At 37.4% G+C, this 27911-nt stretch overlaps 1 protein-coding gene across 1 annotated transcript in view; it reads right to left on the reverse strand.

The window, feature by feature from the left end:
- Window positions 1–27911, reverse strand: part of LOC126146011 (adenylate cyclase type 3) — a 923811-nt gene that overhangs the window by 20816 nt on the left and 875084 nt on the right. Inside the window, exons 18-19 of the mRNA XM_049915594.1 lie at window positions 7956–8079; window positions 1121–1245 (exon numbers count right to left, since the gene is read on the reverse strand). Of these exons, the coding sequence (XP_049771551.1) occupies window positions 1121–1245; window positions 7956–8079 (249 nt within the window). The remainder of the gene's footprint in view (window positions 1–1120; window positions 1246–7955; window positions 8080–27911) is intronic.

Raw genomic sequence — 27911 nt, forward strand, 5'->3', positions numbered from 1 at the left:
TGTGGTTGTGTATTGGAACTGATCTGTTATTATGGTTGGCTGCAAATCATTGTAAATGATCATGTAAGTGCACAGAAGTGTGAATACAGTGAAAATATTTTGATCTGACTGCGGCAAGATTCCAGTAAGCAAGATTTTGTTTCTTTATTGTGATAAAACATAATGAACTACAGATCACACACTTTTACTAGGCCCCTGAGTGGAGGGTGCTAAGAGCAAAAGCTTTCAGTCAACTCATAGCATAATGGCTGCCAGGACAAGCCCCACCTTCTTCTTCCAGAGCAGTCAGCTTACAGCTTATAAAAGAAACACATATGTAATGGATTAATGCATCACAGGGCAACACTGTTATGTAACTAAGTTTGGCAATGAGCGCAAACATTCTGGGGTGGCATGAATTCACTTGACTTTCACCCACAGAGATGGACCAAATTAAAATGTATGATCTGCACAGCTGATTCAGTATAATTATTAAAACACTGATAATAATTCTTTTTGAATGTTACAGAAAGATAACAACATAAAAATCAATCATTAAACTCTTATATATTTGTGGGAAACAGTGAGATGAGGCAGTTTACTCGGTTATAACAGGAGTATCGTAACTATTTTGTGACCTTCTATGTCTCATTTCTTCCTCATGAGACAAGTATTAAATATTCAAAAAAAGGCACAGTGTAATATGTGTGTTTAATTTTGTGTCATTTAGAACCGACACAATTGCTTCTAAACTGTTCACTGGTAAGTAAATATTATTAGTCTTCATTTATGGGTTTTATTTTGAATAACAAATAACAAATCAAGAAATAATGACTTTTTGATGGCTGTCAGTCCTATTATATTTGTGGCAGAGTCATCTATAAGCAGCAAACAATAATGATAGTCTTTGCATAGTTAGATTGTCTGCAAGCAAAATACTCCAGGTCTGTATGACTGTTAACTTATATGAATATGGTTATTAAAGTGGTTGGCTCTGGTATATTTCTAGCTGCAACAACAAGGGATCATTTTGCTTTTCACATTTGGCATGTAACAGTAACATAATTAACAAGTACTGCATCTGTTGCACTTTAACAATTTCAGTGTAAAGGTTGTTTACGTAGTTATCTGCTGAACTAACCTGAATGCATCCTGCTTTCCCTGTGCTCTCCATCCGTGAGGCTACATTGACTGAATTGCCCCAAATATCATAATGAGGTTTTCTTGCACCAATGACACCAGCAGTAATTGGGCCATGATTAATTCCTGCCAAATAAAGAGAAAAGTTTGATGTGGATAATATAAGATTTTTCCATTATTCATTGCATTTCAATAATGGTTTCTGATGTACTAAGAAGTGTATTGTAGATGTCATTCATAGCCAGTTGTTTAATGAATAATAATATAACTAATTTTAAACATTTTCAATAAAATAAATCGGACTTACAGAGTTCTTAATTGGATATTTAGAGATTGATGCTGAACAACACTGTGGGTAAAATTCCTTAATGTCCACATACATTAGATATTGCTATATGATCTAAAGTTATATAAGCTACTGCGGAAACTGAATTTGGCCAGTTTTACACTTAAAATTACCTCACTATGTTTGTACTGATGTAAAAGTACTGAAAATTTTATTAATTAGATTTGTTTTGTGCTAAGCACTTTATTATGGTTAGAGAACTCAAATTAATGACATGATCATGCAAAGCAATTGATATAAGTAGCTTTGGTTAAGTGTTTATTTTACTTTTTGAAAGTTTCTATTGAACCAATGAAGTCATAGCTATTGCACTGTATTTACAGGTTTGGTTATCAGAGCAATAATCTTCAGCTCTTCTTTTGGTGTCTAGGGTTTATAAGTGACCCAGTCATCAGGGCCAGTTGCAGGCCCAAGTGACATAGGCAGTCATTTTAGACACTGAGAGGTGCCAGTGGTGCTAAAGTGGAAAATTTGTTTACAGTGTGGATCATAATTATTAGTGAAAACTGATATTAGTTAAGGTATATGATGCTAGAAGCAAAAATGTTTCAGTAAAGTTATTTGCTAGATAATTGCAAATGTTTGGTTACAGGTCACCACTGACTTCAGTATCAAATACTGCCCTATTTCATTTAAATGTATTTGAATAGTTAAGTTTTCGGTAGGGATGAAATATCACCAAATGATGAAATTTTGATCTTAACACTCATTTTTTATACTGTAAATTCTCTACTAATCTCCATTGTCTTATACTGATGTATTTCTCAGCACTTTTTGAAAGTTTCCAAATCTTCTTAACTTTACCAATATTTTGCACCTAGTGGTGAAACAAGTTTTTTTTTAAAAACTCTAGGGGTACCGTACTTCAAGCTAACACATTCTCAAGAACAGTTGTGTCAACTGTTAGCTTTAGTCAATTAAAGCAATGTCTTCAGGACAACAAATTCAGACTTTAATTTGAAATATTTTGCTAAGTAAAAGCTTGACACAGTCAACATAATGCTTTTATCCATGGGAATAACTGTCAGTGCATATAATGAAGAACTGTAGAAGTTATTTATGACTTTATTAATTGAATACCCTTCTTTTGTATATCACACACAAACCTGTGTGCTCCTTTTCATTTAAATACCGTATTTACTCGAATCTAAGCTGCACTTTTTTTCAGTTTTTGTAATCCAAAAAACCGGCTACTACGAAAATCCGACTGGCAAGACTGTTTGGGATGTCTGTCGATATGGCCAACTCTACGTTCTCAATTTTTTCCTACCTGTGACAAGAAATGGTAGCTAATAGGAACTTTTATGAATTGTGTATCACATGCAGTATTCTCTTAACCATAAGAATGCGAATATAAATATTTTGCCACGTATTTTTCATGTTTGCTGCTATCTCATTTAAATCCTGTCTGCCTAATAAACTACGAAACTAGAGTGAGACAACAGCAAACGTGGAAGAATATACGTATCGTGCCACGTTTATATTCGTATTATTCTTATACCTAATAGTGATACAGTCGGAAATGAAGCACGGCAACTGACTAGATTTTTAAACCTAAGATGACTAATTTCTGTGCAGAATTTGATGTACTAAAGAAGCGGCCGCAAAGATTTTCAAACAGAGAAAATTTTCATCTAACTCTCGTTCAGAACATGTTCTATCATATGCAGTCTATTATTTGGTTCTTGTTAATCATTATCAAAGAAAGCAGCAGTGTAAGTAACAACAAATAGCAGTCTCTTGCCATTGTTTCGCTAATGAGACGATTCCTCTTTTTTTTTTTTTTGTAAGCAGCGGTAGCGCGCACAAAAGCAAGCCATGCCGCGAGCCGCGACAGGCCGTAAACACGCACTATCAGAATGTGACAAACAATGCATGACACAGTTCAGTAATGCATTTTCAGCTTAAGAGTGACGTAAACACCTATAATAAAGAAAACGGCAATTATCAGATCGAAGCAAAGTAAGCAATCGATTGAAACCAGACGAAGCACGTGAAAAAGGAAGGGTACCCGAATAAATACAGACGGAGCGCCTGACGCATAGCAATGGCTACCTCGTAAAGCTTAACTGCTATGCTTACGACTCGAACCAAACTACTGTAGCTGTATCGTCATTCATTCGACCTTATCGAAGCAAAGTAAGCAATCGATTGAAACCAGACGAAGCACGTGAAAAAGGAAGGGTACCCGAATAAATACAGACGGAGCGCCTGACGCATAGCAATGGCTACCTCGTAAAGCTTAACTGCTATGCTTACGACTCGAACCAAACTACTGTAGCTGTATCGTCATTCATTCGACCTAAATTGTGTCTCATATTACAATGGACCAACTTTGTTTCGATTTGGAGGTGCGGCCTAAAACTTTTCTCTCCCTTTGAATTTCGAGTCTAAAATTACAGGTGCGGCTTAGATTCAGGAATTTTTTTTTTCCTTTATTTTGAGTCTCATTTTTCAGGTGCGGCTTAGATTCCAGTGCGGCTTAGATTCGAGTAAATACGGTATATAAAAATGTTTAGCATATTTACGTATTTTCAATTACTTTCACAGTAAATTTTCTGAAATTTGGTTGCTTAACGACCAGTTTGCATCATGTGTAATGCACAACTTATGCACTTTAATTATGTTTGACACATTAGTTTAAAATTAGGTGACATTTTTGTATGCCTATTTTTGCCTGACCTTTTCTGAAGGAAAATTAAATAATTTGTAGATTGTGGGATTAAAACGTTAATTATTTATAAAAAACAAATATTCTGTATTTTCATTCTTTCTGCTTGGTTTAATAGGTAGCACATTTTTATTGAAGCTGGAACAGTATAGTAGGTCTAGTTCATTCTGCTTTCACTAAATTTTTGAAGATCTCAGGATCTCCCTTAAAAGGAAATGAATTGTTTCTTCTTTTAATATTTAGTATTCAGATAAGAGTCAAAAATTTATTGCTGTCACAGAGGAATGTCTATATATCACTCTCATTTAGTAGGGAGTTCAGAGTCTTGAGTTTCCTGAGTGACACTGGTTCCCTAACCATAAAATTTGGTGTGGACCACTATACAGTTTCAGCCACTTCTTTCAAAGGTCACCTTCATTAACTGAAGACTCAGATATAACAAACAGAGTAGCATATGATCATTTGATGCATTGTATCAACCTGTAAGTGGTCCTCATTCTGATCTTCTAAATCATTTTTGTGTTTCTGATATCTGTGTATTATTATATGTGTTGTGGTCCTCTGTGTTACAACTAATGATACAGCCAGTGATGCTAGTTGGAACAGATACAAAACACGAACAGAACTGTCACATCTACAGTGACATTCTTGCTCTGCATTCTGACCGTGACAGACCACTTGGTGCCATCCAGCTGACATGTTTTACTCTGCTAATGGTGTCATTCAGGTGTGGTAGAGTGGGGTACAGAGTCTGCATACCACTCTCCCAGCTGTTGTCAGCTTCTCAGAGCTTGGAGCCACTATACAAAACATAAACAGAATTGTCAAGTCTACAGAGACCTTTTTGCTCTGCAATCTGACCCTGACACCAGTTGCTGCCAACCAGCTGCTAATAGTGTCATCAGATATGGGAGACGGGGGTGCAGAGTCTGCATACCACTCTCCCAGCTGTTGTCAACTTCCCAGAGTGTGGAGCCACTATTTCCCATTGAAATAGCAACTCAGCTGGCATAATGAGGCTGAGTGAGGTCTACTACACTCCTCCCACCAAGTAAAAACCCTTGGCAGTTCTGGCAATTGAACCTCAATCCTCCACTGACCGTCCAACTGCAGAGGTGGACTGTACAATGAAATAATGAGATTTATGTCCCTGTCTACACTGAGAACAATCCCTTTGCCACACAGTTCATACAAAGATTTGTTGAACAGTTCTCACATGAAAGTCATTCTGTTAGTGCCAAATCTTTTAACATGAATGTCAAGCAAATTCATGAAAAGATATGTATGTGAAGTCTATCATATATGAAGATAATGATGTTTTTGTTTCTAAAGCTTGCTGTTTTCTATCTATGTAAATATTTGTGAGGTGAATTTTACTTTGTTTTTAAGTTTCAGCACTCTTTTTTGTGTTAATTAGATATTGGTTATATAGGAATGGATAGTGCTCCAGAAGGGAATTTTCTCTTGCATTAGTGTGAGAAATCTGCACCAAATCACAACCTTAACCCAGAGCCTTGAAGTTATACTGTTTTGAGCTGACTTATGGTGAAAAAACACAGATGCATAATCTTGTGATTTTGCATTTGTACATGCAACTTTCCAGATGACAAAAGAAAACTTAAGAAAGTATACAATTCCTAAGCAACATATTATTGTGGTATCAAACAAAAACACAATGTCCTTACAGAGTATCCTAATATGCATAACATATTTATATGTTACTTGACTTGTAATTGTGATCAATGTTTATAACATGTTATATTATGTGTTACAGCTTCCACTGTTCTGTTTGAGTAATGACTACCAAAGGTTTGGCACTAAAGATATTAAAATTCAGGAGGAACTGCAAAAAGTAACTTAAGATGTTGGGCGCCAAATGCTATGGACAAAGCTCCTGAAATGACTTTAGTGCTGCCAGTTCTTCTAAGCTGAGTTTTAAGCAATGAAGTTCAACAGCATAGTAAACAGCCAAAAGATGACTTGGAACATTGGTACGAAATATCACCTTGGTGATTGGGAATGATTGGGTGAGTGAAAATGACTTAGTGAATGAGATTGAGAGAGAATATTCTAATTTTATCTAAATTGAAGGTGGAAGGGGAAGAAAGGAAAGGAAGGAAAAGGGAAGGAACTTACGATGTCAGCTACAGTGAGACTTTATGCATTCATATAATTGAGCACTAATTTTATGTGAAATTATATGTAATTTTATATTAATTGGAGATCCAGGTAGCAGGCTGGACAAGAATCCAATAACCATGTCAATGGGATGCTACTGTCACCATCTTTTTGTCCCAGTTTCACATTTGCAAAGATCATATATTTTGTATCTAGGAAGGCCTCCAGTGAAGCTTGCTATCAATAAGTCGGTGGAAGGGCTTGAAAATTTTTCCAATGAATACAGCATTTTCACAAAATCATGATTATTATGCATTGCCGTCAGTTGCAACACAGGTGATCCAGTCTTTGTCATTAATGCAGTGACCAGAGGCACCTAGCACACCTATTTACCAAAATTAATTAATGTAATATGGAATATAATCATGCTTTCAGTGTTGTTTCCACAGTCAGTATACGCTAATAAGGGAGAGAGAGAAAGAGAAAGAGACTTTCAATAATGATGGCATCAGTTATAGTAAGTAATATGATATGAATAACAGAATGTGTGAAGCTGTATATTTCAGGCACTGAGCAGTCAACTGGTAAATAAACAAAAAGCTGGATTTTATAAGGGAAAAAATTGTCTAAAGCTTTTTTTAAGTTTTTGTTATTGGTTGGGACTTCATTAGTCCCAGTGGATTGATCCAGCAGAGTGAATTCAGAGACATGCTACAGAACTGTTAAGTCCAGGATGACATAGAATCAATGGTGACAGCTTAATAGGAAAGCAATAGTAGACAGTTCTCTTTAGATTTCAGAATTCTCATGTTTTATTCATGAAAGAAAACAATTCCCCACTTTGTTTAATTCTTAATCATACAGTAGCATATCTAACAAATGGTGAGCATCTTACAGTTTAACATGGAACTGAGGCATTTTGTAAATTTGTATTGTCATACACAAAAATCTATAAATACCACTGTTGTCAACCACAGACCTGGCAGTGACTTTAGTGGCCCATCAAAGTACATTAAGTGCGGCATAAAAAAAAGGTGGAAGATTTAAAGCTAAATGCAGAAACATATTGTTGCCATCCAGCCTCAGTTACAGTACAAAAGTCTGTAAGAGTTAATTTATAGATCATGACTACTGTGTTATGCAACAAATGATAGAAAGTAGTATATTTTTCAATTGCTATGAAGGTAAATTGTACCTAATATGTACATTAAGTTTCAGTATGTTTTTTTTCACCAGCAGTCAATAATGTATTCCTGATAAGTGTGTCGCTGTGACAGTGCAAGGCTACAAGTAGACAGAATGTCTGGCTAATACTGAATTTTAGTAGGCAATACTCAAGCGCTGCTGATACACACATTTTAAACTAAAAAAACTCTTAGCCTTAAAAATGGATTGTTGATTCATCAGGTAGGAAAGAGGTATAGATTTGGGAAAACTGAAAAAAGCGACCACTTAGGCATGAGACTGAAAGGGCCCTTCTTTTTTGAGGATGAGGGGAGGCTAATAGTTTTGAAGGCTAGGAATAGTTTTCTTGTACATATAAATACATGTATAAGTGTACTGAAATTTTAACTCATGAAGGTAAGCAGAGGTCAGCCATTCTGTCTCTGTCATTTTACAGTTTTCTTAAGTTAATTCTCCATTTGACACAATAATATCCTAATTTGATCATCAATTCAGCAAGGAAAATATTAAACTCACCCATTTTTAGCACGAAGTGGTTGAAACTCTGTTCGTTAATACTCTGTAGTGCTTTCTTGAGCTCAAGTGCAAACTGAACAAGGAGAGACAGATGTGCCCACCTTACTGTAATAGGATCATCAGGCTGAAGAAAAAGAAAAAAAAAAAAAAAAAAACAGTTTAATTCAGCAATGCTATATCTGAACTGTAAGTCCAGCAATTATGTGGAATCTATTACTACCTTCATTCATCATTTAATGCATCTCACTAAAATACAGTTAAATCCATAACAGCCATCCTGAAAGTAGCAGTCATAACAAAAACAATGTACATAAATGGGCAAATACTTTCAAACATCTAAACTAATAAAACTGCTATATCAAAGCAAGGAAACTGACACTTCTCTTTCTGTAAGGAAAATTTTTTCAGTAAATAAATCCCATGAAATTATTAATATTGGAGGAAAAAGAGATCCCCCTTCATTGTAGTGGTGGAGAATGTGTAATATATGGAGAGAGTGCTGAGCAGAGAATGGGAAAGTAACATGCGATGGATTTAGCAAAGATCTGAAAAGAGGGTGATGGTATTAGTGTTGAGATGCATGAAAGAAAAGTTCTTCCAACGAGTGCTAGACAAGGTGAGATGGACATACATTCTAAGACAAAAAGATAAAAGGTACACCATGAAGGAGATGTGATGTACATGTACAGACAAACAAATAATTGCAATTTCAGAAAAAATGGATGATTTATTCAAGAGAATGAGCTTCACAAATTGAGCAAGTCGTAAGATGTTGGTCCACTTCTGGCTCTTATGTGAGCAGTTATTTGGCTTGGCATTGATTGATAGAGTCGTTGGGTGTCCTCCTGTGTTATATTGTGCCAATTTCTGTCTAATTGGCCCATTAGATTGTCAAAACACCAAGATACTCATAATGGTCCAAACATCCTCAACTGGGGAGAGATCTCACAACTTCAATGGCAAAGGTAGGATTTGGCAAACATGAAGACAAGCAGTAGGACCTTTTTCTGTGTGCTGGTGGATGTTATCTTGCTGAAATGTAAGCCCAGAATGGCTTACAATGAAGGACAACAAAACAGGGCATAGAATATTGATGGCATACCACTTTTCTGTTAGGGTGTTGTGGATGATATCCAAAGGGGTACTGCTATGAAAAGAAATGGAACCCCACACCATCACATCAGGTTTTCAGGCTGTATGGTGGAAGACAGTCAGAGTGGTATCCCACTGTTCTCTGGATTGTCTCCAGACAGGTCTTTGGCATGGAATCTCACTGACTAGAGTTGATCTTCATTAAAGAGTCCACTTTGAACCAGGCTTCAATTACCAGCGAAGATATGTCTGGGTACACCCTGAGCAGCAGTGGAATACCAACATGATTGTCACACACCATACAGGCTGAAACCCAGAAGTGATGATCAGGGTTGGTATTTCTTTTCAATTCAGCACTCATTTGGTTGGTATCTTTTGCACGCTTACAGCAAAGTGGTATGTCAATGATGTTCTATGCCCCACTTTATTTTCCTTCATGGTAGGACATCCTGGGCTTAAATTTCAGCAAGGTAATGCCTGTCACACATAGTGAGAGTTTCTACTGCTTATCTTCATGCTTGCTAAACCCTACATTAGCCAGTCAGGTTGCCAGAGCTCTTCCAGTTGAGAAAATTTGTAGCATTATGGGCAGGGCCCTCCACCATCTCAGGATTCTGATGATCTAATGAGCAGTTTGAAATAATTTGGCATGGTATCATTCCGGAGGACATACAACGTCTTTATCAATCAATACCAACCTAAAGAACTGCTTGCATAAGGGCCCAGGTGGACTAATTCATTATTGACTAGCTCAGTTTGTGAAACTCTCTGTTTTGCATAAATCATCCAGTTTTTCTGAAGCTGTAATCATTTGTTTGTGCATATACATGACATCTACTGACTTCTGTCCCATTTGGATAATTCCTTTGTGGTGCCTTGTTTTTTGTCTTAAGAGGCAGGGTTCCCCAACCTGGTGGTAATTACCCCTAAAGGATAAAATGTAATTTTCTGATGGGTAAACGTATTTTGGTTGTGAAACAAAATTATTTTTAAAGGGTTATTACTATTATGATTAATTTGTAAGGCAGAAATATGTAAGTTACCAATAACTATATTTTTTTCAAATACCATTGTTAATGTGTGACCCAATGTAATGGAAGTTACAGCTTGTAAAATGAATGTATGAATAACATTTTCTTCACATACTTCACCCACTGCACACATATTTATAGCTTTTTGCCGTGCATCTATGACAGTAAAACTGAGACATCCTTGTCACGTATGCTTAAATATTTCACAAAATTGCTTCTCTGAGTTCTAGGCAGTTCCTGCAGTAGATCAGAAATTGCTTCATTATCCATTCTGCAACAATAAATCAACAGCACAACAGAACATTAACTACATAATGGCTATTATACTGCTGCAGGCCCTACACAGTTTTGTCATTATTTTTGTTGCTGTTATTGTTATTAGTGACAGTGGTCAGACACAAAGCACTGCCAGCCTGAAGATTTACAATTTCTGGCAGCTCAGAAGTAAGGAGTCCAGCAATAAAGTGATTTAAAATGAGCAGGCCCGATTACAGTGCAGACATTTTAAGTTGGCTGATTTGAAATGTGGCTGCAGGGTGTGTGTGAAGCAAATGTCACTAGGGAGAGGATTTGTGCAGAGGAAGTAAGTTTTGTAACAGGCGTCTTGTCTTCTTGCCTAAATGTGGATACTTTGCTTTCTCTTCTCAGGAGTTGTAGGTAGCACTCACAATGTGCTGAGGCTTGCATCATTATACATGTGAGAATTAGGGCTGTTCCTGGTGACTTACATAATTACCACACAACTCAGCAGAGCTAACATTTTTAAAAAAGAAGTCAAACCATACGTCAATAATTAAACTGGGATTGTATGAAGGTATTGCAGAACTCCGTTTGTTTACCATAACATATATCACATGTTTTAAAATATTTGAGGCTTTTACAAACCATGCTTCAGGTCCTAAGATGTGGTAACTGGATAAAGTTGAAATCAAATGTGAACCCAGGAACTTCATTTTCCTTTAAAATTGAGAAAAGCCTATCTTATCCTCAGACCAGGAAAGTTAAAAACACTGTGCAAATGATTAAAATGGCCCTGAATAGATTCTCGTTTTAGGATTTAAAACATTTTCCCTCTGTCCATTATTCAACATTTCAGTAGGTTGTTTTAGTTGGTGGCTAATAGTTGCAAAGCTGGAAGACAGAGAAATCATGTGTGACTAGACCCTAGACAGGAGTTCTCACTAAGGCAACTATTGTTAACAATTGCAGAAAAGCTGTAATACCCAAAACACAAACTTCAAGGACACCATTCTCTCTTTCAGTGTTGTCAGATGGGACATCAGTGACAGGAGTGTAATTAAAATAATTTTGGTGGAGGAAGGATCTAAGAACCTTCAAGAGATGAGAAGACGTCTTTGGAAGCACCGTTCATGGAGATGTATAAGCATATTATGCTTCTAAGTACTCTCATAAGGTTTTGAAAGTCAAAAAAATTAAACATGACTAAGCTTTTTATTTTATTTATCACTTGTTGCTCATGGCTTTGTGAAAGTCATTTCTAGCTGATGCCTGTGGAACAGTTTGCAACTCACATTTCTTAAACTTTATTGTTTCTGTAGGTGAGTGATGAATGCGTACATAGAGCAGAGTATTGTTTTGCCGAGTTATTATAAATTTCATGTTTTTCAGAATGTCCAAAACACACCTCTTATCAAATTTGTATAGTACATGCAGTTTTCAAATTTTATTAATGCTATGTGAGACTTAAATGATAATGTTTTATTCTCATTCAAATGAATGTTGTTTGAAAATATTGCTAGAAACTTATGCTAGAGGTTTTCTTTCACAGTATTAAGATGTATTGCATCTGATTGTTTGGAATGAAGTTGTGAATTTTCAAGTCAGATTTTAGTGGACAATTCTAGTATAAAATCTTCAACAAACAGTTGTTTGTACTCAGGTGGTGCACAATCTGTCTGCACCCACTATTTGTACCCAATGTCATCTTACAGGTTAACATCTTTGCATAAGGTATGACTCTTAATTCATTTTTTCCTAGATACCTATCTCATCAGTCAAGTATGCAATCTTTTGATTCTGTACTGCATACTGTCACACCATTAAAAAAATTAGAATTCCTTTACATAATGCTACTATCAATCATCAGTTTGACAATCTGATGAATGGCACAAACACACAAGGAATGAATTTAGGATGTCCTTAGAGTGATACATCACTTGGGTCTGAGCTCAAAGACTTTGCAGAAGCCAAACTTACTTTGATAAGCAACAGACATCTCTATCAAGCTACGTAGCAACAGTTCTGGTTTTGAACTTTTATACCGTCAATTTTACAAACACAAAGTCTCCCGAGTTCGAGTCTGGTTCCAGCACACAGTTTTAATCTGCCAGGAAGTTTCATATCAGCGCACACTCCGCTGCAGAGTAAAAATCTCATTCTGGAAACATCCCCCAGGCTGTGGCTAAGCCATGTCTTCACATTATCCTTTCTTTCAGGAGTGCTAGTTCTGCAAGGTTCGCAGGAGAGCTTCTGTAAAGTTTCGAAGGTAGGAGACGAGGTACTGGCAGAAGTGAAGCTGTGAGGACGGGGCATGAGTCGTGCATGGATAGCTCAGTTGGTAGAGCACTTGCCCGCGAAAGGCAAAGGACCCAAGTTCGAGTCTGGTTCTGGCACACAGTTTTAATCTGCCAGGAAGTTTCATATCAGCGCACACTCTGCTGCAGAGCGAAAATCTCATTCTACAAAGTCTCTCATCCCTTGAAAAAGTCTATTGATTTCTTCATTCTAAAAATTCCAAGCACCCTATTTTTTTTACAGAATCAAAGAGATAGTTGCTCGAACTTCTGTTTCTTATGTTGTCAAAATGACAATCTATTTTTTTTCCATTCTCTGGCTGATTTCACTACTCTCTCAGAAATTACAAACTCTGTAGTTGTCTTTCTGATGGAACAACTGTTTGCTGCCATTGTCAGAACCAGAATTATTGCACTGTGGCTTTATATGCATGGTTTAGATTTACTTTCAAAGAAGTTTCAGTATAATTCATACAGTTTTCACTCTCACACTGTTCATAAACAGACAATGAAGATTGCTGTATTTCTTTCAGATGAAAACTGCTTGCAATTGCTACTTCATTAGTTATCAGTTTCTGGGAATGGTTAACTTTACACCTGGTGTAAACTTTCAACTCACATTTTTGGACCCTTCTTTATTTTAACTGGTGAAGTGTCAGTCGGAATCAAACTTACATAAGGTGTAAATCAAACAATGGAAAATCCAGAATGGAATGTAACACTGTTATGAGAAGGAAAGTTGCTACTCACCATTTACCAGAGATGCTGAGTCACAGATAGGCACAACAAAAAGACTTTTGCATTTAGAGCTTTTGGCCATTGGCCTTTGTCAACAGACACATATATATGCAAACACATACACTCACACAAATGCAGCTCACACACACAATGGTAGTCTCAGGCATCTGAAACCACACTCCAAGGAGTAGCACCAGTGCATGATGGGAGTGGTGACTGGGTGGGGGTAAGGGGGAGGCTGAGGTTGGCAGGGGGACAGATAGTATGTGGGGGTGGCAGACAGTGAAGTGCTGCAGGTTAGACATGGGCAGGGAAGAGGAGGGAAAGGGGGGCAAGTAACAGAAAAGGAGAGAAATTAAATGACTGGGTGTGGTGGTGGATTGACAGCTGTGTAGTGCTTGAATGGAAATAGGGAGGGGCTGGATGGGTTAGGACAGTGACTAACGAAGGTTGACACCAGGAGGTTTACGGGAACATAGGATGTATTGCAGGGAAATATTCCACCTGTGCAATACAGAAAATCTGGTGTTGGTCGGAAGGATACATATGGCACAGACTGTGAAGCAGTCACTGAAATAAAGGATATCATGTTTGGCAGCATGTTCAGCAATGATATGGTCCACTTGTTTCTTGGCTTCAGTTTGTCAGTGACCATTCATGTGGACAGTCAGCTTGTTGGTTGTCATACCTACATAGAATGCAGCACAGTGGTTGCAGCTTAGCTTGTAGACCACATGACTGGTTTCGCAGGTAGCCCTGCCTTTGATGGGATAGGTGATGTTAGTGACTGGACTGGAGTAAGTGGTGGTGGATGGATGTATGGGCCAGGTCTTGCATCTAAGTCTATTACAGGGGTATGAGCCATGAGGTATGGGACTAGTAGGTGGGGTTGTGTAAGGATGGATCAGTATATTGTGGACGAGCACTGCACAGCCGTCAATCCACCACCACACCCAATCTTTTTTCTTTTATTCTCCTTTTACATTACTCCCCCCCCCCCCACATCTAATCTGCAGTACTTCACTTCCACCACCCCCCCATACTATTCGTCCCCCCTCCTCCTTACCCCCACCCAGTCGTCACTCCCATCATGCACTGGTGCTGTCGCTTGCAGTGTGGTTTCAGTTGCCTGAGACTGCAGTCGTGTGTGTGCGTTTTGTTTGTGTGTGTGTGTGTGTGTGTGTGTGTGTGTGTGTGTGTGTGTGTGTGTGTATGTGTGTGTGTGCGTGCATGCTTGTGCATGTGCGTATGTATGTCAATTGTTGATGAAGGTCAATGGCCAAAAGCTATATAGTTGTGAAAGTCTCTTTTTAGTGCCTATCTGTGACTCAGCATCTCTGCTGTATCCATTATATGGTGAGCAGCAATTTTCCTTCTCATAACATTGTATTAGGTGTTTCACATGTGCCCACATCTGTATCTTTATAAGAGAAGTTGAATCAGAAGCCCTTGCCTGCTTATTAGCCTGCTAAATGTGAGTTGTTGTGCACAGTTTTTGACGAGGCAAAACATAATTTCCAACATTTCTCTGTTTATTTCCTATAGTCTGATCTATTAGAAACAAACTTTTGTGAACATGGTATTTCCTTTTACACCTGAGTAGTAACTCATGATGAAAACAATAAATTAGTTCAGTTCATCAGTGAACCTCAGGTTTGAGTTACTTGAAGAAAGTCCCATTTGTTCAGCAGAAAATTCATGTAATACTTGTAACATGAGACTTGACTTAAAAGTCAGCAGGTGGCAACTGAAATTTTCCAAGTTGCCAAAAGGGCAAGAGCTTCATTCAGCTGTTGGCACCATTGAAAATGAAATGTGGCAAAACTTCAAACCTACAAGAAAAAAAACCTAATAGTGTGGAGTTACACCTGTAGAGTTTTGTGACAGACCCGTGCCCCCTCATTTATTTGGTATTTCTTGGTAGCAAGATGTCAAAACATAAATCCAATGTAGCTGCTGTTTTCTCCATCTCAGAGACAATATTGCAGTTTTTTTTTCTTTTTTTTACAATGCTATAATGTAGATAACAACAACAGATCTTAATTTGAGTGGAAAAATACAATAAACTTAGTGTCAATATGACAGTTTAGGCAAAATGAACTTGAAATTCACTTTCATGCATTTCTGTTAGAGAACTGCTCAGATACCAATTCAGTGGTGGCTCATGCAAAAATTTAGATCTTACAATGTGGTAGCTTTCTGGCTGAAGAGAAGGGTAGCAAGCATACCTAAACTGAGTATATTAATATAATGTATATGAATAGAACTGTTGAAATATATTTAAATTTTATAATTAATCATTTGACATTGTGATGAAAAAAGTAATGATGGTAGCAACAAGAATTGAACCCAAGATGATGGACTGCCATCCAGTACGCTTGAACACTGCACAATCACACCAATATATTAACTGGTGCTAAAAATTCCTCATACCCTATACATAAATCTTTAGACAGCATTTCACCTTTTCATACAGGCAACTCAGACAGAATATTCTAGGAACTTAAAAAGGACATCTATTGTGGTGGATTAGCCATGCAACAGGAGTTAACAAATACCCTGCACATTAGAGGTTCCCATGCCCAGGTGTAAAACAATCTATAAAGTTAGATATGGATGATATTGTACCTACCATCCAATGGAAAGACAGTGGTGGTCAAATATACAATGAGTAGCAACAGTTTTACTTCATTTCTAAAAGTTAGTGCTTGTCATACCATAATTATGTGTCATAAGTTGACAACACCACAAAATTTTCACATATTGAGAAGTTACCTAATGCTGTCCAAGCTATTCATAATGAGCCAATCAGTTAGAATAGGGTTCTGTTGATTACAAATTAGAAAGTAACTGAAGGACAATGTATTTACTTTTGCAAGTCTACTATTACAGTCGGTCATTCCTTCCATTTTTCTTCCAGTACTTCTGATTTGAGCCATCTAGAGTGAAGGCTGCATTCTTGTTAGTGGACTATTATTATTGTATAATACACTGTAGTTTCATGGTTCCTGCTTTTTTGTGTCATAGTTTCTTTTGTGGTTCCTGTGAACTAATGAGATCCAATACTACTGTTTAACATCCTTTTTATTCGATTTCTTTGAAAGCTTTATACATTTTTTCTGCTTCTAACTATAGATGGGGTCTTCTTTTGAAAGCAGTGATAGAAACTAGTTCAAAAATTTCAATTTTTAAGGGGTTGTTGGACACTAGGTGGTCAGCCCAAGCAGATGCTACAAAAGAACTTTTATGTGGTTTTCTCACACCAAGCAGGTTTTGGATAACGTATTTAATAGAATAAATCAAAAGGTAGAGTGTTATAATCAGGTTTATGGACTAGTTTCAAAGTTGAGTAAGTTGTAAATTGGAATAGTAACTATCCCTTGAAACGAAAGCTAACAATGCTTACAAGTGACCAGAGTTTTTCTGGGATCATCTGATCAAGACCTAAACAAAGGATATGCCGTTTATAAATCACTAGCTGTGTATCCAGCTTCACTCAGGGACTTGACATGAGGTTGTGTCATAGTTGGAATAAATGGATAAACTTTAAAATGTAAGAGGTAAAAAAATTTTTTTTTTGAAAATGTATTCTCATTATCCCACCCCCTCCACGAACCATGGGCCTAGTCATTGGTTGCGGGGGTTGCATGCCTCCACAATACAGATAGTTGTACCGTAGGTACAACCACAGCAGAGGTGTATCTCTTGAGAGGCCAGACAAACATGGTTCCTGAAGAGAGGCAGCACCCTTTTCAATAGTTGCTGGGCAACAGTCTAGATAATTGACTGATTTGGCCTTGGTGTGCTGATACTGCAAACAGCTGAAAGCAAGTGGAAACTACAGCTGTAATTTTCCCAAGGGCATGCAGCCGTACTGTATGGTTACTCTGGAGGTAAAATAGTCCCCCATGCAGGTCTCCAGTTGAGGACTACTCGGGAGGGCATCGTTATCAGGAGAAACAAAACTGTTATTCTATGGTTGGAGCATGGAATGTCAGGTCCCTTAATTGGGCAGGTAGGTTGGAAAATTTAAAAATAGAAATGGATAGGTTAAAGCTAGATACAGGGGGAATTAGTGAAGTTCGGTGGCAGGAGGAACAAGACTTCTGGTCAGGTGAATACGGAATTATAAATAAAAAATAAAATAGGGGTAATGCAGGAATAGGTTTAATAATGAATAAAAAAGTAGGAACAGGGATCAGCTATTATGAATAGTACAGTGGATGCATTACTGTAGTCAAGATAGACAAGAAACCCACACCCATTGCAGTAGTACAAGTTTTTATGCTAACTAGCTCTGCAGATGAGGAGGAGATTAGGAAGTTTATGATGAGATAAAAGAAATTACTCAGATAATTAAGGAAAATAAAAATTTGATAGTCATGGGGGACTGGAACTTGGTAGTAGGAAAAGGAAGGGAAGGAAAAGTAGTAGGTGAATATCGAGTGGGAGAGATGAATGAAAAAGGAAGCTGCTTGGTAGAATTTTGCACAGAGCATAATTTAATCATGGCTAACAGTTGTTTTAAGAATCATGAAAGAAGGTTGTATACATGGAAGAGACCTGGAGACACTAGAAGGATTTAGATTGGTTATTAATGGTAAGACAGAGATTTTGGTACCAGGTTTTAAATTTTACGACATTTCCATGGGCAGATGTGGACTCTGACCATGATTTATTGGTTATGAACTGCAAATTAAAACTGAAGAAATTGGAAAAAGGCAAGAATTTAAGGAGATGGGACCTGGATAAACTGAAAGAACCAGTGGTTGCAGAGGGTTCCAGATGGAGCATTAGAGAATGGCTGACAAGAACAGGGGAAAGGAGTACAATACAAGAGGAATGTGAGAGATGAAATAGTGAAGGGAGCAGAGGATCAAGTAGGTAAAAAGATAAGGGCTAGTAGAAATTCTTGAGTAACACAAGACACATTGAATTTAATTGTTGGAAGGAGAAAATATAAAGATGAAATAAATGAAGGAGAAAGGGAATACAAATGTCTAAAAAATGAGATCAACAGGAAGTGCAAAATGGCTAAGCAGGAGTAGCTAGAGGTCAAATGGAAGGATGTAGAAGCAAATGTAAGCACAAGGGATATATGCTTGAGGGCAGTATTATGAAAATGGAAGAGGATGTAGATGAAGATGAGATGAGAGATATGATGCATGAAGAATTTGACTGAAAGACTTCAGCCAAAAAAAGGCCTTGGGAGTAGATAACAATCCATCAAAGCTACTGATAGCCTCATGAGAGCCACCCATGACAAAACACTTCCACCTGGTGAACAAGATGCATGAGACAGGCAAAATTCCCTCAGACATCAATAAGACTATAAAAACTCCCTAAGAAAGCAGGTGCTGCCAGGTGTGAAAATTACTGCCCTATCAGTTTAATAAGTTGTGGGTGCAAAATACTAACACAAATCCTTTACAGAAGAATGGAAAAACTGGTAGAAGCTGACCTCAGGGAAGATCAGTTTGGGTTCTGGAGAAATGTAAGAACACGCAAAGCAATACTGACCCCATGACTTCTCATAGAAGATAGGTTAAGGAAAGGCATACCTACATGTATAGCATTTTTAGACTTAGAGAAAGCTTTTGACAAAGTTGACTGGAATACTCTCTTTCAGATTCTAAAGGTGGCAGTCAAGGGGCACAAAAGGGAAGCAATTGTTGAGAAAGGAATGAAACAAGGCAGTAGCCTATCCCCTATATTACTCAATCTGTATATTGAGCAAGTAGTAAAAGAAACAAGAAAAAAATTTGGAGTAGAAATTAAAGTCCAGGGAGAAGAAATAAAAACTTTGACGTTTGCTGATGACATTGTAATTCTGTCAGAGACAGCAAAGGACTTGGAAGAACAGTTGGACAGAATGGACAGTGTCTTGGAAGTAGGATTTAAGATGAATGTCAACAAAAGCAATATGAGAATAATGGAATGTAGTCGAATTAAATCAGGTGATACTGAGGGAATTAGATTAGGAAATGATACACTTAAATTAGTAGATGAGTTTTGTTCTTTGGGAAGTAAAATAACTGATGATGATCAAAGTAGGGAGGATATAAAATATAGGCTGGCAATGGCAAGAAAAGCTTTTCTGAAGAAGATAAATTTGTTAACATCAAGTATAGATTTAGATCTCAGGAAGTCATTTCTGAAAGTATTTGTACGGAGTGTAGCCATATATGGAAGTGAAACATGGGTGATAAACGCCGCCTGTGGTGGCCGTGCGGTTCTAGGCGCTCAGTCCGGAACCGCATGATTGCTACGGTCGCAGGCTCGAATCCTGCCTCGGGCATGGATGTGTATGATGTCCTTAGGTTAGTTAGGTTTAAGTAGTTCTAAGTTCTAGGGGACTGATGACCACAGATGCTAAGTCCCATAGTGCTCAGAGCCATTTGAACCATTTGAACCATGGGTGATAAACAGTTAAGACAAGAAGAGAATAGAAGCTTTTGCCATGTGGTGCTACAGAAGAATGCTGAAGATTAAATGGGTGGATCATGTAACTAATGAAGAGGTACTGAATAGAATCAGAGAGAAGAGTGATTTGTGGTACAACCTGACTAGAAGAAGGGATCGATTGGTAGGAAACGCTATGAGGCATCAAGGGATCACAAATTTAGTATTAGAGGGAAGCATGGGGTGTAAAAATTATAGAGGGAGACCAAGAGATGAATACAGTAAGCAGATTCAGAAGGATGTAGGTTGCAGTAATTACTCAGAGATGAAGAGCTTGCACAGGATAGAGTAGCATGGAAAGCTGCATCAGACCAGTCTTTGGGGTGAAGATCACAACAACAAAATTCTATTTAGAACATTTGTTTATAAACAAAATTTTGTTATCTAAGGTACATATGTACAATTTTTTCAAATTTATTACTCAAGAGCAAGCTACATGTAGTTGACCGTGAGAAAAGTGGGAGTCTTTGAGGTTGAAACCACAATATTTTAAAATTTGTCTTTACACTTTCTTGATTGTAAAACTGTAGGCTAATCTGATTGGAAATTCCAGTCTTTTAACTTGGAATGGCAGTTCATAAGAGATTAGTGGTATTCTGGGGATAAATAGTGTGTGTCCTTTGTACTTTCCTGTCATAAGTTTGGCACTGATGATGTTATTCAATAGCTGTTTGGCAATCATCCTTGTTCCATAATATAGGTTTTGTGAGTTGAGATTTCTGGGTATGTGATGAGAAATTCAATTTTAAGTCAAAGGCAGCATAATGGCATTCCTGGTACTTGCAAAGAGTTTACAAATTCTGTAGGGTAGTTCACACTTTCTTCAATCTTTACCATCATATCAGTCAATTTGTATATTCTCTCTTTGCCAGGGATTTTATTTTTATCATTGATAATATTATTTTTAGTTACCAAAATTGCCCTATCAAAAATCCAGTCCAGATCAATATATTTTTGAATGATGTTTGGATAAATTTGGTCAATGATTTCGTTTTCAGTAGTGGCTATGTTGCAGAAATCACTGTTGAGTTTAACAAGGCCAGTTGCTGGTCACTAGGGTATGTGTCTTTGCCTATTTGTAAAAATTGTTGAGTAAAATGTGCTGATGTTTCATCTTTTGATAGTTCAACTCTCATTTTTTTGTTAGTTGCAGTATTTATTTGTGTGGCCAGAGATGCAATTGTTCTGTAACTGGAAGCCTTTGTCAAAAATGTTTTGAAAACATGAATAAAGCTCCTCCCATCACCTCAGAGTTTCCTCACAAGTCTTGTAATGTTGTGTCCATGGCTTCAAGTGATTTTTTGTGTGTCATTGTGTATTCATCCTAGAAGATAATTTTATCTTGCTTTAGAAGTTCATCCTGTCCAGATGCTCTTGAAATTTTGCATACTGTGAATTGTTCTTCGGCTATATTCAGTGGTAGTTGTAAGGTGAAATTGGGAACATTGTCTTTCCACAAGTGTGGCTGCAATACTGGATGATGATGCCAGTGCAAGTTCGACATGTTGTTCACTGTGTATCTTCAGCAGCAATATATTTATTAGAAACATTTTCCTGGTGCTACCTGGTGCATCCAAGTAAAAAATTCTGTCAGTGTTGTTGTGAATCCAGTCCGAGGTAACAATGCAAATTTTCTTTTGAGGAGTGGTTTATTGTGAGCAACATACTGAAGTAGTTCATTGGTATTGTAGCTCTTTTCCTGTGTAATTTTGAAGTTTATCACACTGATAGAATCTTTTCATGGTACTTACATCCCAAGTTGCATTAAGATATGGTTGTTTACTGCTAAACATTCATCTTCTGGGTGAATAAATGTTTCATTGAAAATGTTGTTGAATTTGACAGTCAGTTCAGGATAAGCTTGTTGGATTTGGTACCGTATGTCATCACCCACACTCTCTTTAATGGAGTCCTGTAGCTGTGTTGGATTTGAGGGCTTACATGTTGTTAGAATTATGACGAATAAGTCTCTCATTTGTTCAGCTGAGTCTGTGAGTGAAATTTCTTGTTGTGTTAATTGCCAGAGGTTCTTGGTTTCCAGTAGTCCTAGGCATTGGTGTGGTTCTCCATATATCTGGCATAGGTAACCATCAATAGTCTTAATATCCATGAAAATTCTTGGTCTCCATATTTTGTGTAGCAACATCCAGAGAGAGAAACATTTAATATTGTTCAGATGTATGGTGTATACTTAGCCTAGTGCACCAGTTTTCATGCTTCCTGGATGATCTTCTACTGGAATTCCTTGTTTTCATTATTGAAAGGTTTTTTCTTGTTGTGTTCCACCTGTAATAGGTAGGGACATTGTCATATAGTAATGTTTTCAGAAATGGGTCAATTTGGCTCAGTTGGAAAAGAGCTGTTAATGTTGTGTTTGAGGTGGTTCACTTGCAGTTTTCTGGTCGTGTCTTTTGTAAAGTAAACTCCCTGTCCATTCTCCAAATGTACTGCTAGATGTTGCACAGTTGGTTCGTGTTAATGTACAGGAAAACTGGAACAGTCAATACTATATTAAAATTTAAAGAATACTATATTAAAATTTAAAACTTGTATACCTTGTTCTACTCAAATGAATTAGGTTGGAGCTGCTGGTGATAGTGGTTATCTGTGCATGAAATGTGCTTACTTGTGTGAATGTGTGTGTGTGTTTTCTTTGCTGAAGAAGGCTTTGGCTGAGAGTTGTGTAACAGTCTTTTCATTGACCCTATCTGCAATATAGTGGGTCATCTTCACAGTGAGCAGCAATCTATCCTTTTCCTAATACCGTAGATGCTCCAACCTGGAGTTTCCATTGTTTGATTTTGTCTAACAACTCTCAGGATAGTTGCTTAACTAGTCAATGAAAGAAATCATCTAAAAATGACTAAAACTTTTACATCCTTGTCTTAAAATTTTTATGGCGAGCCTTTTAAGTGCTTCTGAAGGACATTAATTCCACACTGAAAGATAAGAATTTGTGGAATTACCAATAATATGACACTGGACTTGCATTCAGGAGGACGATGGTTCAATCCCGCGTCCGGCCATCCTCATTTAGGTTTTCCGTGATTTCCCTAAATTGCTTCAGGCAAATGGTTCCTTCCGCATCCTGCCCTAATCCAATGAGACCAATGACCTCATAGTTTGGTCTCTTCCTCCAAACAACTCAACTCAACCATTAACAGGTATAGGTATCTTGATACTAAAGATGAACAGAAGCTGAGATTATACAGTGGGGATGATTTATAATTGCAATAGTTGGTGCAGAATGGGCCAAATACTAATATCATAGGTGCTATATTGTTACTAACGTTAAGATCTAGGAAGTTAAATATACTCCTTTTATTTTAGTGACCCATTTTCACTCAATGTAAGTTGCAGTGCAATCGAAAGAAAGATGTCTTAATTATGATAATATCAACACAGTATTCATATGACGTGATCCTGCCAGTTGGAGCACTATCGTAAGTTCTTCATTCATTGTAGCACAATGTTCCATGCATGTATTTGTCACAGCTTTGAGTCTGGCCTATGCCCTTATGTTTTATAATCCTTTTGGTATTTGTTAAAGTTAATACAACAACATATTTGAACCAGCTATCTTCAAAGTAAGTGACAGTGCACAAGCATGCATTAATGCCACTCACCACACAGACAGCAGGTGAAGTAGTTGTGTTCATTGCATTAATTTGAACAGCCATTTTTTGACCTTAAGACTGTAGTAATCTTTGCTCTAGATCTGTTCACCATGTACAAAAACTGAAGTGACCACTAAGAATTGAACTTAGAGCTTCTGCAATTATCCAGCAATGCTAACTATTAGATGCGAGAAATTTTTTTGGAACACAAATGTCACATAGTCTGATGAGACCAAATGAGAAGCAGCTTATATACCAAAGATGCAACTGGGCACCTCTAAACTCTGTCAGAAATTCTTCTCATTGTCTCATATAAATTCTGACTCTTAGTTACAATACACAATAACTATTCCACTGTTCCCACCATATTTTTATGAGTGCTGTCACAAGTCAACAAAATTTTACCCTTGCAACCCAGAAAGCTAAGGGGGTCAATGCAGTTGGCTGGCTCTTAAACCTACTTAAAGCAATCCATCTTCCCCTGATTGTGGGCAGCTCCTGTCATTCCATTATGGAACTGGCTGGTTTCACAGTTGGCTAAAGCCTGTATAACAGGTTACTCAGCAGCACATTCCATTTCTGGATGCCGTCAGGATGTTTTGGCTGAATGGTGACTATTTTGACTTGCTGAGCTTCAGTCTTGATGGCTTACTTTCAGGTACTGCTCCACCTGGTTGGTCAATTGTCATTGGCAAATGGTTCACTTAAGAGCCAATTATGAAACATTTCTCTCTGAGCAGTGTCTACTGTGGCAGTAGAGTATATCAAGAAACTGATTGCTGTGTAGCAGTGTTGAATCTTCTCCTATTGAGAAGGCATGAAATTGCAAAGTTATGAGGCTCTCAATTTGACACTGAGGACAGATGATGGCAGAAAGGCATACCACAGTATGTCTGTTAAAAGTCTTCATAAAGGAGGAAAATGCAGGACACCTGTGCAGTAAAGTCTTTTGAGAGCTTCAGCATTACAGTTAGATATGGAGAACATAAAGTTACACTAAAGCAGCTGATTACAAGTAGTTGTTAAGAGGGAGAGGAGTGGACTGGTTTTAATCAATGATAAATATGTTCACTTCTCCCTTAGTTCTCTCCCCTTTAAAGTTGTCTTCCCCATGGACACTACAGTATTGAAGTACAGGAATATCAGACTGTCTCTACCAGTCACTGGCACATTTATGTTCCAGTGGATCAATGAGCCATTTTAAAGTTAATGTTGCTCTTTTTATTTTCACGTGTTTCTGTTCAGTTGGGGACACTATGATAAAAAAAGGTTAGTTGGGAGACTCACTACTTCCCCCAAGCAGATGTCAAATTATACATCATCCATGAGCTGATCAATGTAAGTCTCATCCAAAAGTACAAATTATGTATGATTTAACGATTCTTTCTTTGGCATTTTCACATTCTTTTTCTTTTGATCAACAAGAGAATATCTCTGCAGTTGGTACTATAATCCTAACTTTGCATCTCTCTTGCCAGTTGAAAAGGTTCTACATCCACATCTACACGGATACTCTGCAAATCACATTTAAGTGCCTGGAAGAGGGTTTTCTGAGAGGTGCCATTTTCTGTTGGTATCATCACTTTTATGATTTTCAGTTGATATCATCACTTTTATAGACGACAGGATACACTGCAAGTCCATGATCATAGTAATAAACTTGCAGACACCGCTGTTTATGTAGAATTCAGTTAAACCACTGGTTGTTGTGGAGTTCGATAGAATTTTCCAGCTTCAGAATACAATATAAACTTCATAACATTTATTTCTCAATTGCTATTTGTTCAGAAATTATTGGAGATTAGCAATAAAAAGGTAAATAATAAGCTACTAACAGCAAGAATATAGTAAAACTGAGAACACAACAGCTTTTTTCAGAGTAACAGCTATCTCTCTTATCTGCTGGATTCAAGTAGGCGTCAGCATTACAAAGTGTTTCATTCACTGTAAGGCCATTAATGTCTACTTTTTGTACTAACATGCCAGTGTTGCAGGTTTAAAATTGCATAATAGGAGTCTTTGTGATGGTATTAAGACTTAAATTGTTAACTGTGAACTGCTTGTAGGCATCTCCATCTATCATCTGAGCTGTGCTAAGGGTGAGATTGGATCCTTGATTAGTATGCTCATGTAATCAGCAAACATTACAGTTTTTGAGTCACCTTTTAAAGTCATGATCATTTATCATATGCCCTAAATATGGCACTCCACAGGTTGTATTCTCTCATTCTGAAGTCAGTATCATGCCTAAGAAAATCTGTTAATGAAACCCTCTACTCTATGTTATGAAGGTAAAATTCCATACAGGCAAGGGGAATGCTGGTCTTCCTATAACATTTTAGGTAGCTACCTAGAATTTGGCCATCCATACAATCATACACTTTAGCAGGGTCATAGAATGTACCAGATGGATAATATTTCTTGTTTATGTCTGATAGTACTTAATTTGCGAGATTTTGTATTGCTTTCACTGTGGAGAATTCTTTATGAAAACCAAACAGAAATGGTCAACAATTTCTCCTCAGTTAAATTAGATATTATTCTGTAATAGACCACTTTCTCAAAAACTTATAGAAAAATTGGAAGGAGTGATGTAGGACTGTGATGAGAGATGGCTTACTGATCATCAGTTTACACTTTACATGTTCATCTTTGCTAGTGTGAAACACATCTCCTCTATTGAGCAAGTGCTCATGCTCTTTAGGTATGCATTTTACAGTCCCTGTTTGCAGGACCTTTTCTCTTATTTTGGTCCATACTACCACCTCTGAAAGTTGCCTACCCTACAGTCTTAGCAACAACAGTTTCATTACATGTATTCCACTGTCAGAGGTATCAGAAAGGTTTACCTATAATTTTCAGTCCTTTTGTTTCTGGGTGCCTTACCTCAAATTGATACATACATCCTTCTCCATCATCCTAGAAAATTTGTAATGCCACCACTGAATCATCCTTTATATACATCAATTTACAGGCACTGGGACCTATAATTTTGACACTGTGTAGTGTTATTGGATGACGTTTCTGGACATGGGTTCCTGTGTAAAACTTGAACTACTAAGTCCCTTCTACAACCTCTAGAAGTGTGTGACATGTATTGTGAAACACCCTATACATTTCAGGAAGTTAATAAATTGTTCTGATGCAACCAAGTGTCATGAAGTTCCTGAGAGAGATCATAAACCAGATACTGGATCATAAGGTGTACCCAGGAAGAGATATAGCTCAGATCATGAAGAGTAAGCTGAAGGTTAAGACTATCATCAGGAGGAAGAAATGTATAAGAATACAAGGTACAGATCTGATGAGGAATGATTTGTGCTTTCAAAGTTCTCTGAGGCTGGAACTATTGTGATAGTGAAAACCACATCAAGTAGCTCAGCTGAAGTGGATTCAACATCCTTGAAGAAGGTAATAACAGAAATTGGGTCAATAAAGTTAAATGAAGAGACTATGGGTAAGGGATGAAGTACTTCAGTTGACTGATAAAGGAAAAAAATACCAAATGTTCAGGAAAAGGAAGGATTGCAGCAATAAAAGTCACTTAAATATGAAATAGTAGAAAGTGAATTGGTTCTAGGAAAAATTAATAAACTGAAAAGGAAGTGGTCATTGGCAAGGGTGACTTCAGCTTACAAAAAAGTCAAAATAACTTTCAGAGAATTTAAAAGCAAACACATGACAGCCTAAAAAGTAATCCATTGTTGAATGCAGATGAGAGAGTGGGTAAGTGTAGAAATAGTACATTGAAACAGAAACATTCCTGCTGTTATGTAACTCTCCTAATTCACCGTTTAATTACATAAAGTGAATCACATACATTATTTTTCATTGATCTGTAACAATGTTTATATGTTATAGAACTTCCTTCAGTTGAAAAGCTACGTGCACAATTAAAATTGTGATGAGGAGATTTTTGTCTGTTAATTCTTGTTGCTGGTGAAATTAACTTCAAACACATAACTGTACAAATTAATTCTAAAATAAAATACACATTGTAAATTACGTACAGTAGTCATCTGAGAAGAATGGCTGTGAGGGATGAGATGGGGAGCAGGGCACAGTCCTTTCCCATGCCCCGGTCCTACCTGCCCTGTGCTGTCTGAAAAATATTGTCTTACCAGTGAACTTAATTGTCAGCACTCTTCACCAGTTATGGTCTTTTAGTTCCTCTCATTATTTTTATTTACAGCTTCATGCAAGTGTGTCCATATGATAGATGGGGAGCAGGGCACAGTCCTTTCCCATGCCTCGGTCCTACCTGCCCTGTGCTGTCTGAAAAATATTGTCTTACCAGTAGACTTAATTGTCAGCACTCTTCACCAGTTATGGTCTTTTAGTTCCTTTCATTATTTTTATTTACAGCTTCACGCAAGTGTGTCCATATGATAGATGGGGAGCAGGGCACAGTCCTTTCCCATGCCTCGGTCCTACCTGCCCTGTGCTGTCTGAAAAATATTGTCTTACCAGTAGACTTAATTG

The sequence above is a fragment of the Schistocerca cancellata genome, chromosome 2, assembly GCF_023864275.1.
Source record: "Schistocerca cancellata isolate TAMUIC-IGC-003103 chromosome 2, iqSchCanc2.1, whole genome shotgun sequence".
Classification (NCBI taxonomy): domain Eukaryota; kingdom Metazoa; phylum Arthropoda; class Insecta; order Orthoptera; family Acrididae; genus Schistocerca; species Schistocerca cancellata.